Source organism: Cnephaeus nilssonii (assembly GCF_951640355.1).
Source record: "Cnephaeus nilssonii genome assembly, chromosome: 11".
Classification (NCBI taxonomy): domain Eukaryota; kingdom Metazoa; phylum Chordata; class Mammalia; order Chiroptera; family Vespertilionidae; genus Cnephaeus; species Cnephaeus nilssonii.
In genome coordinates, this window is record NC_137082.1 from 32697430 (window position 1) to 32714368 (window position 16939).

The 16939-nt window shown below is 54.7% G+C and overlaps 1 protein-coding gene across 1 annotated transcript; it reads right to left on the bottom strand.

Annotated features, from left to right (window-relative positions):
- Positions 1 to 2735: 2735 nt before the first annotated feature.
- Positions 2736 to 16292, bottom strand: TRIB3 (tribbles pseudokinase 3). Its single transcript, XM_079784126.1, has 4 exons — positions 16044 to 16292; positions 11658 to 11948; positions 7791 to 8083; positions 2736 to 4113 (listed from the first exon to the last, which is right to left on the bottom strand). The coding sequence occupies exons 2-4, from the start codon at positions 11946 to 11948 to the stop codon at positions 3621 to 3623; spliced, it is 1077 nt and encodes a 358-aa protein (XP_079640252.1). The 5' UTR covers positions 16044 to 16292; the 3' UTR covers positions 2736 to 3620.
- Between the last annotated feature and the right edge of the window lie 647 nt (positions 16293 to 16939).

Below are 16939 nucleotides of genomic sequence, written 5' to 3' on the forward strand. Positions count from 1 at the left end.
CTATGTAACAGCATATTTTATTTATTTATCTTGTTTTTAGTCTGTTTCCCTCTTCTAGAGGGCAGGGACTTTTGTCTGCTTTGCTCACTACTGAGATCCTGGTGCTTAAGGATTATAGTATACTAGAGGCCCGGTGCATGAAAATTCATGCACTGGAGGGGGGGTCCCTCAGCCTGGCCTGCCCCCTCTCACAGTCCAGGAGCCCTCAGGAGCAGGAGGTGACCCAGCAATCAGGGGAAGGCGATGTCCCCATCACACCTCTGCTGCTGCCACTGTCTGGCCTCACCTGCCCTGGTTACCTGAGCCTTGGGCAGCCGCCATCCAAGGCTTGCCTGCACCTTGGGTGTCCACTGGGCAGCTGCCATCAGAGGCTTGCCTGTGCCTCGGGCCGGCCCTCGGCGGCTGGGGGGCTGAGGAGACTGGGGGACTCCGGAGGCAGTCATACAGAGTAGCAGGACCCGCCTGGGAGTGGGCCCGGCTGTGCCACGTGCCTGCCGCCCCGGGGGCTGAGGGGACTGGGGGCCGCCATCTTGTGGCTGTGGGCGTCGCCACCTCTGAGGGCGTGGCAGTCAATTAGCATATTCCCTCCTTATTGCCTGTGGACACCACCATCTTTGTGAGGGTGTGACGGTCAATTAGCATATTTCCTCTTTATTAGCTAGGATTAACTAGAGGCCGGTGCATGAATTCGTGGACGGGTGGGGTCCCTTGCCCTGGCCAGCTACCAGGGTCGATTGGGGAGATCGGGGCCAACTGGCCGTGGGGGTCAGGGCAGGAGGGACCCTGGGAGGTTGGCTGGTCAGGGGGAGGGGCTGCAGGAGGTTGGCTATGGGAGCACCCTGACCACCAGGCACAGCTCCTGCACTGGGCGTCTGCCCCCTGGTGGACAGTGTGTGTCATAGTGACCAGTCGTTCTGGTCACTTAGGCTTTTATATAGATAGATAGATTGAATCATCACTTTCATCTGTGATCACTTTCCTTTTGCCTGAAATGTATCCTTTAAAACAGAGGTTCTCAACTAGACTTTTGAGTCACCTGGGGGAGCTTTAAAAAAATCCTAAAACCCCACCACATCTCAGGTCAATTGATTCAGAAACCTTTGGGGTGGGCCCAGGTGTCGGGAGTTTTTACCAATGTCACTGTCTGGTGTTCACAATGAGAAGCCAAGTTTAAGAACCACTGTTGAGGAGAGTCTTCTGGTGACAAACTTCCTTGGTTTTTGTTTGAAAATATTTATTTAGAACTCATTTTGTTGTTGTTGTTAATTCTCACCTGAGGATGTATTTTCCATTGATTTTTAGAGAGTGGAAAGGGGGGCAGAGACAGAGAGAGAGAAACATCAATGTGAGAGAGACACATCGAATGGTTACATCCTGCACATGCCCCGACCATGGCAGGGGATCGAACCTGCAACCGAGTTACGTGCCCTTGACCCTTCAGTCTGTGGGCCAATGCTCTAACCACTGAACAAGCCAGCTAGGGCTAGACCTCATTCTTGAGAGACATTTTCACTGGGTATAGAATTCCAGTAGCATTTCAGCACCTTGAAGACAGCATTCCGTTGTCTTCTAGCTTCCGTGTTTGCTATTGAGACATCATCACCTGTCAGTCTGACGGCTGTGAGTTTTTTTTTAACAGCTTCATTGCTATGTAATTTATTTTATTTTGTTTTTCTTTTCTGCGATGTAATTTATATACCATAAGATCCACCTATCTAAAGTGTACAATTTAATGGTTTTGAGTACATTTAAAAGTTGTGCAACCATGACCACAGTCCAATTTTAGAACATTTTGATCACCCCTTTAAAAAAAACCCAGTACCCAGTTGCAGACACTCCCCATCTGCCACCCTCAGCCCTCAGCACGAATCTACTTTTGGTCTCTATAGATTTTCCTATTCTGGACATTTTATACTAATTAAATCTTACCATACATGGTCCTTTGTGACTGCCCTTCTTTCACGTAGCATAATGTTTCTTGACGTTCATCCATGTTGTATGGCTGTTCTTTTGAAAATAATCTGGTTTTCCTTTCTGATTCCTTTAAGATTGTATCTTTGCTCTTTTTGCATTTTCACTACAATGTATCTATGTGTGAAAACTTGACTCTGTGATTGACGTCTGACTTCTATCTCAGTAATGTCCTTTTTAGCCACATCCAATCTGTTGTTCAACCCATCTTTTGGATTTTTAAATTTGGTTATTGTGTCTTTTATTTTAGAAGATCTGTTAGGTTTTCAAATCTGTTATGTCACTTAATATAATCCCTGGTCATAGTATCAAAAGAACTGTGTGGCTGGACCTGGAGCCTCTTCTGGCACTTGTCAGAGCAGGCCTGCCCGCCCCTGCACCACCGCAGCCCTCACACAGGAAGGGAACAGACTGAGGCCCAGAGACACCACGCAGCTTGACTCCAGGGCCGAGTTCTCAAGTACCACAGCAGACAGCGCCACCCTCCTTCCTCAGGGCATAGATGTCTCTAATGTGACAGCAGGGACAACAAAGCGAAGAGGCAGAAAGAGACGGAGCCTTCCTGAATCAGCCAGCCCCGAAACCACCCGCCTGCTGACTTCTTTCTTTGTGTGAAATACATTTCCTTCTGCTTTAAGCTGCTTTGACTCAGGGTTTCAGGTACTTGCAGCCAAAGTTGACCCCAGGTGAGACCCATAGCCTCCAGAAGAGGACTCGCCATGAGGACTCGCCGTGGGGCTGGTTTGGAAAAACTGATGAGAGACCAGAAGAACTGCCTGGGAGAAATAAAAGTATTCCATAACACCTTTATTAGGCACAAGGTAAAAATATATACTCAGAGCATCCAAAACCTATAGTGCTGATGTGGGGTTCTGGACCCCAAGTGTCCCCAGAACTGGACTTAGGCCTTTCCAGGAGGCCAGGGGCAGACCCCACCTAATCCTGCCCCCCAACTCCAGTCGGCAGCTCAGGTCACGGGCTGCTGAGACGGACAGGCCTGGACCCTCATTCCAAACCACTCCTTGAGCTGGAGGAGGGCCCGCCTCACAGTTTGAACTCTTGGTCTTCCAGCCCAGATCCTTGGCTCAGACCTGGACAGAGGATCCTCTGGCCAAGGGGACACAGCTGCTGGAGCGAATTCGCCGCAGGGCCTGGGCTCCTGGCCCAAGGTGCAGGGAAGGGGCCTGCGGGCTTTGGCACAGGACGCTTCCCTTTCTCTCAGGCGCAGCATACAAAGGCCGCTGGGTGGGCGTGAAAGGGACTGTCCGTGACAGCAGTGCCGGGTGCCAGCAGTGTGGACGCCGTCGCCTGCACTGACGGTGCCCAGCCCAGGGCAGACGCTGGCCTGTAGGGTGGAAGAGGACAGACAGCCCCGTGAGCAGGAGTTCTGTCTCGTGCTCACAGCTGTGTTCTCAGCACCTGGAACAAGGCACACAGTGAGCTCCCCACAAAGACGTGTCGAATGCACCAGCCCGTGTGCACAGGCGTGTGAGCCACACAGGCGTGCCTACAGCCCACTTCAACACGCCTCCTCTTTCCTCCTCCTAGAAGGCACTTAGGGTTTATCTCCGTTCAAAGAAGCGGGAGAGAGCTCGGGGGCGCCCCAAACTCAATCCACAGTTCACAGCTGAGAGTCGGGTAGGGGAGTCCTAGCCATACAGGCCCACTTCCCCTTCTCCCTCCTCTGCCTCAACTTCCTCCAGCCCTGGCCCTTCGGGGACCACCTGGTCAGCCTCCCAGAGGTGGGCTTGGGATGGGACTGGGGGGGTCAGGTTCTCTCGCAGCCAGGGGTGCAGCAGGATCCCCGAGGCTGTGAGACGCTCGGCTGGCTCCCGGCGGAGGAGGCAGCGGACCAGGCAGCGGGCCGGGGCGGAGAGGCCCCGGGGCAGGGCGTAGGCGCCCCTGCGGATCTTGCCGAAAAGCAGGGCGGGCTCTGAGTCCTGGAAGGGGTAGTGGCCGGCCAGCATGGTGAAGAGCGCCACGCCCAGGCTCCAGACATCCGCCGCCTTGCCCGAGTAGGATGCCCGCGAGCTGAGGATCTCAGGCCCCACGTAGGCCGGGCACGCGTGCTTGTCCCACAGGGAGTCGTCCGGCCCAGTCAGCACGCAGGCGTCCTCCAGGTTCTCCAGCACCAGCCTGGTCCTGTGGCAGGGAGAGGGCAGGGGCAGGGTCAGCTCCTGCAGGAACGCCCACGCCCACCCCGCGGGTCTCCCTGCTGGTTACCTGCTTCCCCAGGGCCTGCTGCGACTGGCAGACACGAGACAGTGCTGTGGGCTGGTCATGAGCTCACTGTCCCGATGAGGAAGCCCAGGCCCCGGGAGGTGAAGCCCTTGCTCGAGGTCACGGAGCAATTAGATTGGAAACTGGGACTCTGAGAGGAACACAGTTCCCAACAGTCTCTGGGGGAGAGGGCTGAGGGCATTAAGCTTCTCATAACACAGAGGCAAACTTAGGGTCCAGGCAGGTAACAAAATGAGAGAACCGGGAAGGGGGACTGGGCCGAACATCTCAGCACAAACCCTGCCCAGAAAAGGTAACATTACAGTCAATATTTACCAACTGCCCACCGGACCTGGCCCGGAGCTAAGCTCGGGACCTGACGCATCTTATCCCACCTCACACCACCTGTGAGAAGGACACCGCTTCACCCCCCCAAGGCACGGGGCTGGGATGTGAACCCCGCTCTCACGCACCAAACAGCGCCAGGAACTACACACATACTTCCCAAGGGGGCCCACATTCTCATTTTCCTCCAAGAGAGGCCAGAAATCATATTCCAACAAAAAAGTCCCGGTTTTTGAAATGTTGGCCACCTATTTCAATTGAAAACAAATGAACAGGTATGCGGGGGCCAAAAAAATAGGTGTGTGGCCCACCATTTGCAACGACTGCTTTAAACAACTCCCACGGAGCATTCTAGTTTACTTCGATAATAACCGTTCTGCCCTGGCTGGTTTGGCTCAGTGGATAGAGCGTCCGCCTGCGACTGAAGGGTCCCGGGTTCGACTCCAGTCAGGAGCACGTGCCTGTGTTGCGGGCTTGGTCCCCAGTGGGGGGTGTGCAGGAGGCGGCCGATCAATGATTCTCTTTCATCATTGATGTTTCTCTCTCTCCCCCCCACCCCCGCTTCCTCTCTGAAATCAATAAAAATACATTAAAAAAAATAATAATAACCGTTCTGTTCCCACTGCTATTCATCTTATTCCCATGGCGCCACTTCCTGGGTGCCTGCTGGCATTTCATAAACACGGATCAATCCTGAGAAATTCAGCGTGGGGGTCAGTGTCAACATTATTGGCTCATTTTGCAGCTGCAGAAATCAAGGCTTAGGCAGGTGAAGCCATTGCTCAAGGCCAAAGAACAGGTTAAAAATTAGAATCAGGCCCTAGCTGGTTTGGCTCAATGGATAGAGCATTGGCCTGTGGACTCAAAGGTCCCAGGTTCAATTCCAGTCAAGGACACGTGCCCAGGTTGCGGGCTCGATCCCCAGTAGGAGGCGTGAAGGAGGCAGCCAAACAATGGTTCTACAGTTTATACATTTTTAGTATAAAATGTAGAAGGAACTAGAAAATCACCCTTAGACAAACATCACAGTGTAACTGCTACAGGGAAGACAGATGGCTGCTAAAATTAGTGGGTGGAAGTCTGAGGAGAAACACATAACCTCACAGCGCCTCGAGGTACTTATTAATGACGAGGTATTACTCAAGGCATTTATTAATTACAAAGGGTAAAATGGGAGCTTTACAGTAGAGGCCCTTGGCAGACGCCACCCTAACCAATGATCGATGTTAGTATCACAGTAATACGTATCACCATCATGTACTTCCTGATATCATGCACAGAGAAGGACCTATCACTTTTTTTATCCTCACCTGAGGATATGTTTATTGATTTTACAGAGAAAGGAAGGAAGGGGGATGGGGGTGAGGGAAAGGAAGGGAGGGGGAAAGGGAGGGAGAAGAGAGAGAGAGAGAGAGAGAGAGAGAGAGAGAGAGAGAGAGAGAGAGAGAGAGAGAAACCGATCGGGGATCAAACCCAAAACTTAGGTTTGTGCCCTGACCAGAAATCGAACTCGTAACCTTTCGGTGCATGGGACGACACTCCAAGCAACTGAACCACCCCGCCAGGGCTTCTGTGGTATTCTTGCCAAAGATGTATCACCTCAACTTAACCGTGAGAAAAACATCAGCTGAACTCTAATTGCGGGGCGTTCTACACAGTGACTGCCTGGTTCTCTTCAAAGGTATCAAGGTCAAGAAAGACCAGAAAAGCCCTATCTGGTTTGGCTCAGTGGATAGAGCGTCAGCCTGCAGACTCAAGGGTCCCAGTTTCGATTCCGGTCAAGGGCATGTACCTTGGTTTCGGGCACATCTCCAGTGGGGAGTGTACAGAGGCAGCTGATGGATGTTTCTCTCTCATGGATGTTTCCAACTCTCTATCCCTCTCTCTTCCTCTCTGTAAAAAATCAATAAGATATATTTTTTTAAAAAAGAAAGAAAGAAAGGAAGGAAGGAAGGAAGGAAGACCAGAAGAGCCTGAGGACCCTCAGCCTGGAGGGCACTAAGGAGGCATGACTGGTGAATGCAGGGTGGGGCCTGGACAGAATCCCGGACACAAGGGCAGCGGGGAAAACCGGTGGAATCTGTGGTTTAGTCAGTAGTACGAAACCAAAGTTAATTTTTTGGTTTTGGTAGTTATACTATGGTCATGTAAGATATTAACTTCAGGGGAAATGGCGAAGAAAATATGGGACCTCTTTGAACTATTTTTTGCAACTTTTCTGAAAGTCTAAAAGTAATTGAAAATAAAGTTTTTTTAAAAATTCAATGGGGCCACCCTCCTCCCAAAAATACCTTGAGATGAAACCGATGTTCTAATGGGTGTGCGTGTGCACCTGGTGGCTTGGCGCGCTCTCTGACACATCCTGCAACTCCCAGGATGTGGGGTGGGGACAGGATGCCAGGTCCCTTTGTGTCCCCCCTCCAAAAATCACTGATTTTCAGTTTTAGAGGAAAGGGTTCCTGTGTGGGAAACTCGGGGCGCATTTTGGCTGTGGCCCTGAGTTGTGTGTGACCTTGAAGTCCTGGAGACATCGTGACGGTCCAGCCTTTCCCCTACCAACCGGGAATCGGAGGTCCGGACACACCGGGCCACCCAGTCGGCAAGTCACCCGGCCAGGCCTCCCACCTCTCAAGCTCAGAGGGAGCGAGGGCCCTGGCTCTGGAGTCACATCTGGGTTCCAATCCCAGCTTTGTGTTTATTCGGCTGCAGGGCCTTAGGCCACGGACCTCGCTGGGTCTCAGCTCCTCACCTGCCGCATGGGGACAGTCACGGTGCCCACCTCATGTTTATGAGGACCCAGGCCGTGTCAGGCAGAGCAGCGACGCTCTTCACCACGGTCGCTCCTAGCACAAAGGCAGTGCTGCCCTGGCCCGTTTGACTCAATGGACAGAGCACCGGCCCACAGACCGAAGAGTCCAGGGTTCAGTGCTGGTCAAGGGCCCTGGTCGGGGCGCGGGTGGGAGGCAGCCAGTCGATGTGTGTCTCTCACATCGATGTTTCTCTCTCAGTCTCTCCCCCTCCACCCTCTCTAAAAATCGATGGGAAAATATGCTCCGATGAGGATTAACCACCAAGGCAGTGCGTGCTCCACCCCAAGGGGCTTCCAACAGGACTGGGTCCACTTCTCCCCTGGGACCGGGCCGGGGCGCTGGTCCAGGCTTCCCCGCGGTCCGGGCCGGCTACTTGGCCTCCCTGAGCCTTGGTGTCCCCGTCAGGGCCCACCTCGCGGGTGGCTTCTCTGCTGCCACACTCACCTCTCCCAGTCGGTGAAGACAAAGCGTCGCAGCTTGAGGTCTCGCAGGACCAGACCGTGCTGGTGGCAGTGCGCCACGGCGGCGGCCATCTGGCCGAAGAGCCGGGCGGCCTCGGGCTCGGGCAGGCGGCGGCGGCGGCGCACCAGGCTGTGCATGTCCCCACGGGGCCGCGGGAAGAAGGCGTGAAGGTGGTGCGCGCCTGCCAGGACCTCCACTGGCCGGGCCACGTGCCGGTGGGGGGGCAGCCGCGAGTAGGGCTCTAGCACCTTCGGGCGCTCGCAGACCGGGTACACCTGTGGGCGGCGCAGGGTGTGAGCACCGGAGGGCACCGCATGGAGCCCGGCTGACCGCGGGAACTATCAGCTGCCCCTTAGGTACCCCTGGGTGCTGGGCGGTGTGCCGAGCGCTCCCGCGGCAAGCCACTCAACCCCGAGAAAGCCGAGAGGCCACACGGCCCAGGGTTCTTAACTGCTACCTTGTACTAGAATGTTCTTAAACTTCAGGGAATTGGAAAAATTACAGAGCCCAGCCAGTGTTGCTCAGTGGTTGAGCATCAGCCTACGAACCAGGAAGTCGTGGTTCGATCCCCAGCAATGGCACATGCCCAGGTTGCAGGTTTACTTCCCAGTGGGGGACACGCAGGAGGCAGTCGATCAATGATTCTCTCATCATTGATGTTTCGCTCTCCTTCTCCTTTCCTCTCCAAAATCAATAAAAAACTATTTTTTTAACAAGAAAAGAAAAATAGGTAACCCAAACACAAATAACCCAGAAAGCAGGGAAATCCCAAAGAGCAGATGATGCAGAAGAGCCAGTAGCTTCCTGCCCATTATCATCATCATAGCTTCCATTCTCTAGAATTCACACCGCCCACCCTTCCTTGCGTTCCTACCTGTGCCAGCCACTGGGCATCTGACTTGACTCACAGCCATGGTCCCTGCCCTCCTGGTGCCCACAGTCCAACACAGGCTGCAGTAAACAGGCCCCAAAGCGACATATTTATGCACCCTAAGCAACCAACCCAATTCTGATACGCGTTGCCAAGGAACCAAGAAAGGTGCTGGGATACAGAATAACTTGGAAGGGGGCACCTACATTAGAAAGTGTGGTCCTAAAGGGACTCTGAGGAAGTGACCTGAAGGATTCAGAAATGCCCATGGGATATGGTTTCCAGATTTGGGGTGGGGGGGGAGGCACAGGCAGTGCAAAGGCCCTGAGGCAAAAAAAAATGAGCTAGATCAGCTCTAGGAATACAACCAAAGGTCGGGGCGGCTGGAACAGGGTGGGGAGGGGAGGGGAGGGGAGGGAAGCATGTGGTGAGAGCGGCTGAGCTTGTTGGCTTTACGGACATCAGATGGAAGCCTCCAATGTTCAGAGAAGGTGACTTGTCGGAAGTCATACAGCTCGTCAGCGGCCAAGCTGGTGTACTCCCTTTGTTCACCTGACTTGAAACCCTTGGCATGTTATTTTAACTGTGCCACAGAAAGTAAAAATCAATAAAGTATATACATATTTAATCCATCAGGAAAAAAAATGTAAGCATATGTCTTAAAAAATAAAGTTGAGTGGCATGGAGGGAATCATCCACAGAGACTTTTTCTAAAAGTTAGGATAAGCACATCCCTGCCTCTGTGCATTTGCACTTGCCTTTCTGCCGCCGGATGCTCTTCCCTAAAGCTACCCCTGGGGCCGGCTACCCCTGGGGCCAGCTCCCCCAACCCACACAAGTCACTACTCAAATGTCACCTCCTCAAAGAGGTCTCCCAGACTTCCCCAACTAAAATCACCTGCACCTGCCACCCTCCCCGTCCCCCTCTCTGCCAGCTCCATAGCACTTACGATCACCTGACATCAATTACACTTATTTCCTTGCTTACTGTCCAAGTCCCTCACTAGATGAAACATCAGCAGAACTTTGTCTGTTTCTGAGCCACAGCACGGTGCTCGCAGGGGCTCACTGGTTTGTTCAACTAATGAATTAGGCGACAATCTACAAAGGCAGGTCGTTGCTCTTTCTACACCCTGACCAAAAGACCCCAGACATGTGGAAATGACAGGATACAGTCAATGACAGGTCAGCCCCCACAGTTCATGCTGGTGTGGGGACAAGCAATCCCTGTAGACTCCCCTAAATGTTCCTAAATAATTGGGGCCCTATGAAAGCATGCGGCTCTGGTTCCAGCGCGCGTTAGTCACTCCCCTCGGCGTGGACTTCCTCTCCAGCGGGAACAGGAAAGAACCCTGATGCTGCAGGAAGGGGACCCAGAGTTCAGGGGCCCCTCAGAGTACCTGGGGCAGAGCACTGGGGAGCTGCATGAGGCAGCTCAGAGCCCTGATAAAGCTGATGGCTGGACCACTTGTCCAGATCTGTTCCCCTGTCCACTGCACCCCCATCAGCAGGAGCTGGAGCCAGCTGCTGCTGCTCCCAGTTGGAGGCTTAGGTCCTTTTGTTTCTTTTTATTATTATTATTGATTTTTTGCAGAGAGGAAGGGAGAGGGATAGAGAGTTAGAAACATGGATGAGAGAGAAACATCGATCAGCTGCCTCCTGCACACCCCCCACCGGGGATGTGCCCACAACCAAGGTACATGCCCTTGACCGGAATCGAACCTGGGACCTTTGAGTCCGCAGGCCGACGCTCTATCCACTGAGCCAAACCGGTTTCGGCGGTCCTTTTGCTTCTTGTTCATTCCCAAGGGGACCCAGGCCCCCTTCTCCCCCTCCCTTATTAGCATGTGCCTGGGTCTCGCCCATCTCCCATACCTCTGCCCACCAGGAGCAAATCTGCTCTGCTTGTGTCCGAACCACTTGTCCCAGCATGGGCCCCGTGGCTCTGGGCTCAGCCTGCCGGGGCCCAGTCTCAGCTCTGACCCCTCCTGGCTCTGTGATGTGGCAAGTAACCGCATCTTTTTGAGCCCCGATGTCCTTTATCTATAAATGGGCCCAACAACAGTAACTACCTCATAGATCGTGTGAAGATGAGAAGAGATTATGCACACTAAGCAAGCAACACAGTACCTGGTGCACAGCAAACACCCGTTTTATACCTTCTCCTCTCTTTTGGGGCTGTGACCTGCCAATGTCTTGTGTGGGCCTGACCCTCATGGGGCCTTGGTCCTGCCTGGTTCCTGATTTCGGCCTAGAACCCTGGACCTTGCCCTAGGAAGCCAGGCCCAATGTTATGTGGATTTGTGCATGACCCTTCTCCTCTCCTGACCTCAGTCTGTATTTGTAAAATGGCCGTCAGTTAGGTCCCATGATCTCCAGGATCCCAGTAGTTCTGATGCCTACTCTATCTCATCCTTCTCTTGTGCAAATGCCTTCTGTGGCTCCCCCAGGAGGTCCTCTCTAGCGCTGTCATGCCCAGGGGCTGTCAGCCCCTCTCTCCGGCCCCTGGCTGCACACCCTCTCCACTTGGGGCCGGCGGGCCAGCGTTGTGAAGTCCTGTTAATGCCCTGAAGCGCCATGCTCTCACTCCTCTAGGCCTCTCTGCACAGCTGTTTCCCTGCCTGGGCCTCCCTTGTCCCGCGTCTCCCTAGCTAACTCCTCAGTCTTTTCTGACACCCCCTTGAGTACATTAGAGGCTTTCCCCCTCTGCTCTCATGGTCCCTAAGCTCCACCCCTGCAACCTGTATCCATTAATGGGGACCTAAGCTATGAATTCCCAGGGCTGGGACCATCTGGTTTACCTCTCTGGTCACAGTCCAGCCTGGGGCTTGACAGAGAGTTGGGGGGCTCACTGGCTGCCTTCCCAATAAACACAGGACTAAATGAATACAAGGGTCCCTCAGGCCTGACAACCCTCTGTAGCCACGGCTCTTTCCAGGCCCCTGTGATGCTGGACGAGGGCCCCTGGGGGCACTTACCTGGCAGGTGTATTCGGTGCCTGTGGGGCAGTGCAGGGCCCGGTAGGCCCGGCCGCCCTCCTCGGGTTCCAGGAGGACATAGGGCCCAAGCCGGGAGGCAGTGGTCACAGCAGGGGCTCGGGCTGGAGCAGGGGGTGGGCTCAGGGGCGGAGGGCAGGGGGGCAGCCTGGGCTGGGGTCCACTTCGAGCTTGCTTCTGGGGGGGACACTGAGTGTCTAAGTCATCATCCAACTTCAACGGCTTCTTCCTGGAGGGAGGGCCCACAGGAGCTGCCAGAGGGGTGGCTCGCATCTAGAAGGAAGGAGAGAAAGGCACCAAGTGAGGCTGTCTGGGGCTCCTGTCCTCCCTGCTGATGGGAGGGCCCATTGGCACAACTTACACAGAGGGAGGCTTGGCAGTGAGCACTCCACTGACAACGGCCTGCACCCCTGACTGGGTGCCTCACTTCTGGAATTTATCCTCTAATTAAAATACCCCAAAATTAGCCTTAGCTGGTTTGGCTCAGTGGATAGAGCGTCGGCCTGCAGACTGAAGGGTCCCAGGTTCGATTCCAGTCAAGGGCACATGCCTGGGTTGTGGGCTCGATCCCCAGTGTGGGGCGAGCAGGAGGCAGCCGATCAACGATTCTCTCTCATTATTGATGTTTCTATCTCTCTCACCCTCTCTCTTCCTCTCTGAAATCAATAAAAATATATTTTCAAAAAATACCCCAAAATTAAATATGTAAGTTAATCAGAGCCTTGTGTCTAAGAGCAAAAGGCAGAAAACACCCCCACATGTCCAGTAGTAGGGGGCTGGTTAAAACATCATGATACAGCCATAGTGAAATACTATACAGTCCTGAAAAAGGACCAGGAGGCTTTCTCCACACTAATGTAATGATACAAGTACAAGGCTATTCCTGTAGCCCATGTGATAGAAACAATTGAATGTCCATCATTAGGGGACTGGTTACATAAATTATATTTCATCCATACACGGAACAATTGGTACCCATTTGATAGATTGAGGCGACTCTTTATTGCTAATTGAAAAGGTCTCCTGCCGAAACCGGTTTGGCTCAGTGGATAGAGTGTCAGCCTGCGGACTGAAGGGTCCCGGGTTCGATTCCGGTCAAGGGCATGTACCTTGGTTGCGGGCACATCCCCAGTGGGAGGTGTGCAGGAGGCAGCTGATCAATGTTTCTCTCTCATCGATGTTTCTAATTCTCTATCTCTCTCCCTTCCTCTCTGTAAAAAAAATCAATAAAATATAAAAAAAAAGAAAAGAAAAGGTCTCCTGAGTGAATTAAGTGAAAAACAAAAGTAAAGTGGAAAGATGGATTTGGTAGTTAATGAGAGGAAGAAAGAGAGACTTTGCATGGTATCTACTGAGTATTATAGGGTAGGTAGCTGGTACCTGTGAAAGGGAAAAGGGGTGGGAGGCATGGGGAAGGAGGGGGAAAGGATGATGAATGAATGAGGTAGGTACATATGACTGTATACTATACTCTGGAATGGATATATTGTCAAGTGAACAAAGCGAGCTGCCGAACAACACACCTAAGATGATCTCGTGTATGTAAAAGACCCAGCAGCATATACTGCCATGTCTCCATATTTGCACAGCTATCGCTGTGGAAATGCACAGGAAAAAGTCTGGAAGGACCCAGGTTTAACTGGCTGCACAGCGGCTCCTGGCCTCCTGGGAAACTTCTAGAAGAGGAAGGGATTTGGTCAGGAGGCAAGTGCATTTTTTATTTCAATATTTAAAAATAAAGATTCTACATTCATTTATTGCTTGAGTGTTTCAAAACAGATGAGTGGATTTCTTTTTTTCAATTGTGAACTTGATGACTGCCTGGTGGCCCGAGAGCTACCAGAATCAGAGCCCACACACGGAATTCACCTGCTGCCAGCTCAGGTTCATCACTAGGTAAGAAGTGAGGCAGGGCCGGAGGTCTCCCCAAGGCCCCAAGAGCTCATTCACTCAAAGGCAGAGGAAGGCACCAGCCTTGCAGCTGTGTCGCTGTGTGCGGTGGGTGGAGGAACCGCCAATGGCATGTCAGGCAGAAAGCTTCTCTCTAGAACCCATCTGCCCACCCATTCACAGTCCAGCTGTGGGACAAGGAGGCCCAGGTATAAGGTGTTAGAGGGAGAGAGACTTCGGCCTGATTAAAGGCCTTCCCAACAGTTTGAGGCGTGATTCATGGGGGAACATCACTCAGAGTCAATTCTCAGACTGACACGCACCCTCCAATCATGCTACTCCCTAGGGCCGTGGTCGGCAAACTGTGGTTCTCGAGCCACATGCGGCTCTTTGGCCCCTTGAGTGTGGCTCTTCCACAAAATACCACGGCCTGGGAGAGTCTATTTTGAAGAAGTGGCGTTAGAAGAAGTTCAAGTTTAAAAAATTTGGCTCTCAAAAGAAATTTCAATCGTTGTACTGTTGATATTTGGCTCTGTTGACTAATGAGTTTGCCGACCACTGGCCTAGTGCATGGGCCGCCTTGGGAGGGAGGGAGCCACCCCCCCCCCACCCCCACCCCCACCCCCGCTTGAGTAAAAGGCCATAATCCTGTCTTGGTAAGAATGCATTTGGGGGTGGCATTCGTCAAATATTCCCGGACCCTTCCCGGCTGGGTAGCCCTGGGCAAGGTCTTCAACCTTCCTGCACCTCAGCTGCCTCACAGGCTACACATCTCAGGATTTTTGTGGGAAGAAAGTAAAATACAAATAGGGTAGTATGGCCCTGTTACATGATAGGTATCAGGAAATAGTCACTACTGTATTATTATTATTATTACTATTATTACTATTATTCATAGATGAAGATGGCTTAAGTGCTACCCTTGGGAGCCTCAGAAATCTCCCTAGAGCTAGGCTAGGATGACACTCCTTACCTCACAGGGTTTTCTGAGTCAAGCAAGGTGATCCCTGGCTGTGTAGATGCTTGTGCCTGGGATGCAGACACCTGGAGTGGTTCTCCGGTGGTTGTATCAGCACCCCAGGTTTATTGGGCCCTATCCATGCCTCAGAGCCCGGTGGGGCTGAATCTGAGTCTATAGAGGAACAAGGGAATTGGCAGGCAACACTGAGGGATCTCCACTGTAGGGTGGGGGCAGCGCCTAATCCCTGACACCCCGGGGTGGGGGATAAGGGCAGGTCATACCTAACACACACTTAAACAGCAGGGCACACAGGTGTGCACACGCCCCTCAAAAACACACTTTCTCCAAGCCAGCCAGCCCAGACACACATCCACAGCAGACAGGGGCACACACATCATTCGGTGACACACGCGTCTCCCTCCATGGGCAAGCGTGCACGCGCACACACACACACACAGAGCTCTCCCACCTATCGCACTCACACAGCCTGACACCCCCAGGTCTGGCTGGAGGCAGTCGCGGCCTCGCCAGCCTCCCGCAGCCAGGCTCCTCCCGTGGGAGCGGGAGCGGAGGCCGGGTGTCCCCGGACAGAAAGTGCAGCGGGAACCGAGGGGCGGCGGGGAGTCCTGGAGCGGCTGAGGCAAAAGAAGGAGGCTGGGCCCCAGGGTTGGGGGACGGGGTGCACCTCGCCTCCCCCTCCCAGCCGGTAGGTACAACGCACACCTTCTGCAGGAGCAAAACACACGCGAGCACAGCGCAACGTGCGAGCCCGCAGCCGCACCTCTGGGCGCACACCTGAGGCGGACGCCCCGCACTCACCGGGTCCCCATCCGCGCGTGGCCCCCGCGCTCCCACGGGCCCTCCCCGGGGCCCCCGCCCCCGGGGCGCCCAGCCCTGCCCAGCCGTGGCCCCGCACAGCCAGCACCTGCCACCAGGTGCTCGGCCGTCCACGGAGACACAGAGCCCCGAGACACATCCCCACCCAGACACCCCCACAGTGACACAGACCCTGCACACAGTCCCCCAGGCCCCCAAGGCCCCCACGGTCCTTTACACACGACTCCCCCGCCCCACATTCACCCAAAACGCACACAGCCGCACACCTCTGGGGGCGCCACCCCGACATCTCCGTGCCCGGCTCCCTCCGCACACGCGGGCGACCCCAAGCCCGGGGGGGCCGCGTTACCTGAGACCCGGGGTGAACACACGGCCCCGGTCGCCTCCACCTCCGACGGCGGGTGTGTGAGTGAGTGTGTGTGTGTGTGTGTGTGTGTGTGTGTGTGTGTTCGCGGGCGCCCTGTGTGTGTGTGTGTGTGTGTGTGTGTGTGTTTGTGTGTGTGTGTGTGTGTGTTCGCGGGCGCCCTGTGGGTCTGTGTGTGTGTGTGTGTGTGTGTGTGTGTGTTCGCGGGCGCCCTGTGGGTGTGCGCTCGCGGGTGTAACGTGCGGCGGCCCGGAGGCTCCCGAGCCACCCTCCACCGATGGCCCCGCCAGCCCCCCGCCCTGGCCCTCCGCCGTACCTTTCCTCGTGCAGCGCAGGAGCCCGAGCTCAGAGTCTCGGAGCTCCGCTGCGGCCGAGCTCGGGGTCCGTGGGAGCTCTGGCCTCCACCCGCCACGGCCTCCCGGGTGCGGAGCCGCCGCCGCTTCCGACGCAGGTGTCCCGGGTCCCGGGGCGCCCCGGCTCCGGCTCCGGCTCCGGCTCCGGCCCGGGTGATGTAAACCTGAGCTAACCGGCCGCCGCCTGACGCGCTCCGGGCCGGGATTGCACCATCCTCGGCGCTCCGCCCCGCGGGGTCAGGCCCGAGCGCGCCCCGCCCCGGCCCCACCCTCACCCGCCGGGGCACCTCGCCTCTCGGGCCCTCTAGGGGGGTCTCGTCGCCAGCCCTTTCCCTTCCCGCCCCGCGCCCCGCGCCCCAAGTCTGAGTGTAGACACCAGCCACGGATTAACCCTATCATCCCGGAAACGCACTTTGCTTTCCTGAGCCTCAGTTTCTGTGAAATGGGGGGGAAAGTGTCTTTCCTTCTCAGGCGGGTGCTGAGGAGAAAAAGGGCAAACCACGGTAGTGTCCCGGGTGCTCCCGTTTAGTGGGCCCTTTCCCGCCATTGCCCTTTTAAACCTTGGAGAACCCGTGCAGGCGGGAAGCTCCGGTATTCCCATTCTACTAAGATGCAGCTCGGGGCTCAGCTATGGGGAAGCAGCCCAGGAACTTGCAAAAACCAGACTTCTAGGAGCTGATTCGGGGCTCAAAAGGGCCAGTGTAGTGCCCTGGGGAGGCCTGGTGTTGGGTGGGCTTCACAGCATTCATTTGCTAAGAGCAGGGCAGCCTAGTGGTTAAGAGCAAGCACCCTAAAACCAGCCTGCCTAAGAGTGCTCCTCCCCTCTGCCCAGACCCACTGTGCTACGTCAGGAAAACTC

What these genes read in the sequence shown, in the direction of transcription:
- TRIB3 (XM_079784126.1), bottom strand. Translation starts at nt 11,948, where the DNA reads ATGCGAGCCACCCCTCTGGCAGCTCCTGTGGGCCCTCCCTCCAGGAAG. An exon ending in GCACCGAATACACCTGCCAG is followed by an intron (nt 8,084 to 11,657) that starts GTAAGTGCCCCC and finishes CGCCGCCCACAG; the next exon opens with GTGTACCCGGTCTGCGAGCG. An exon ending in GTCTTCACCGACTGGGAGAG is followed by an intron (nt 4,114 to 7,790) that starts GTGAGTGTGGCA and finishes TCCCTGCCACAG; the next exon opens with GACCAGGCTGGTGCTGGAGA.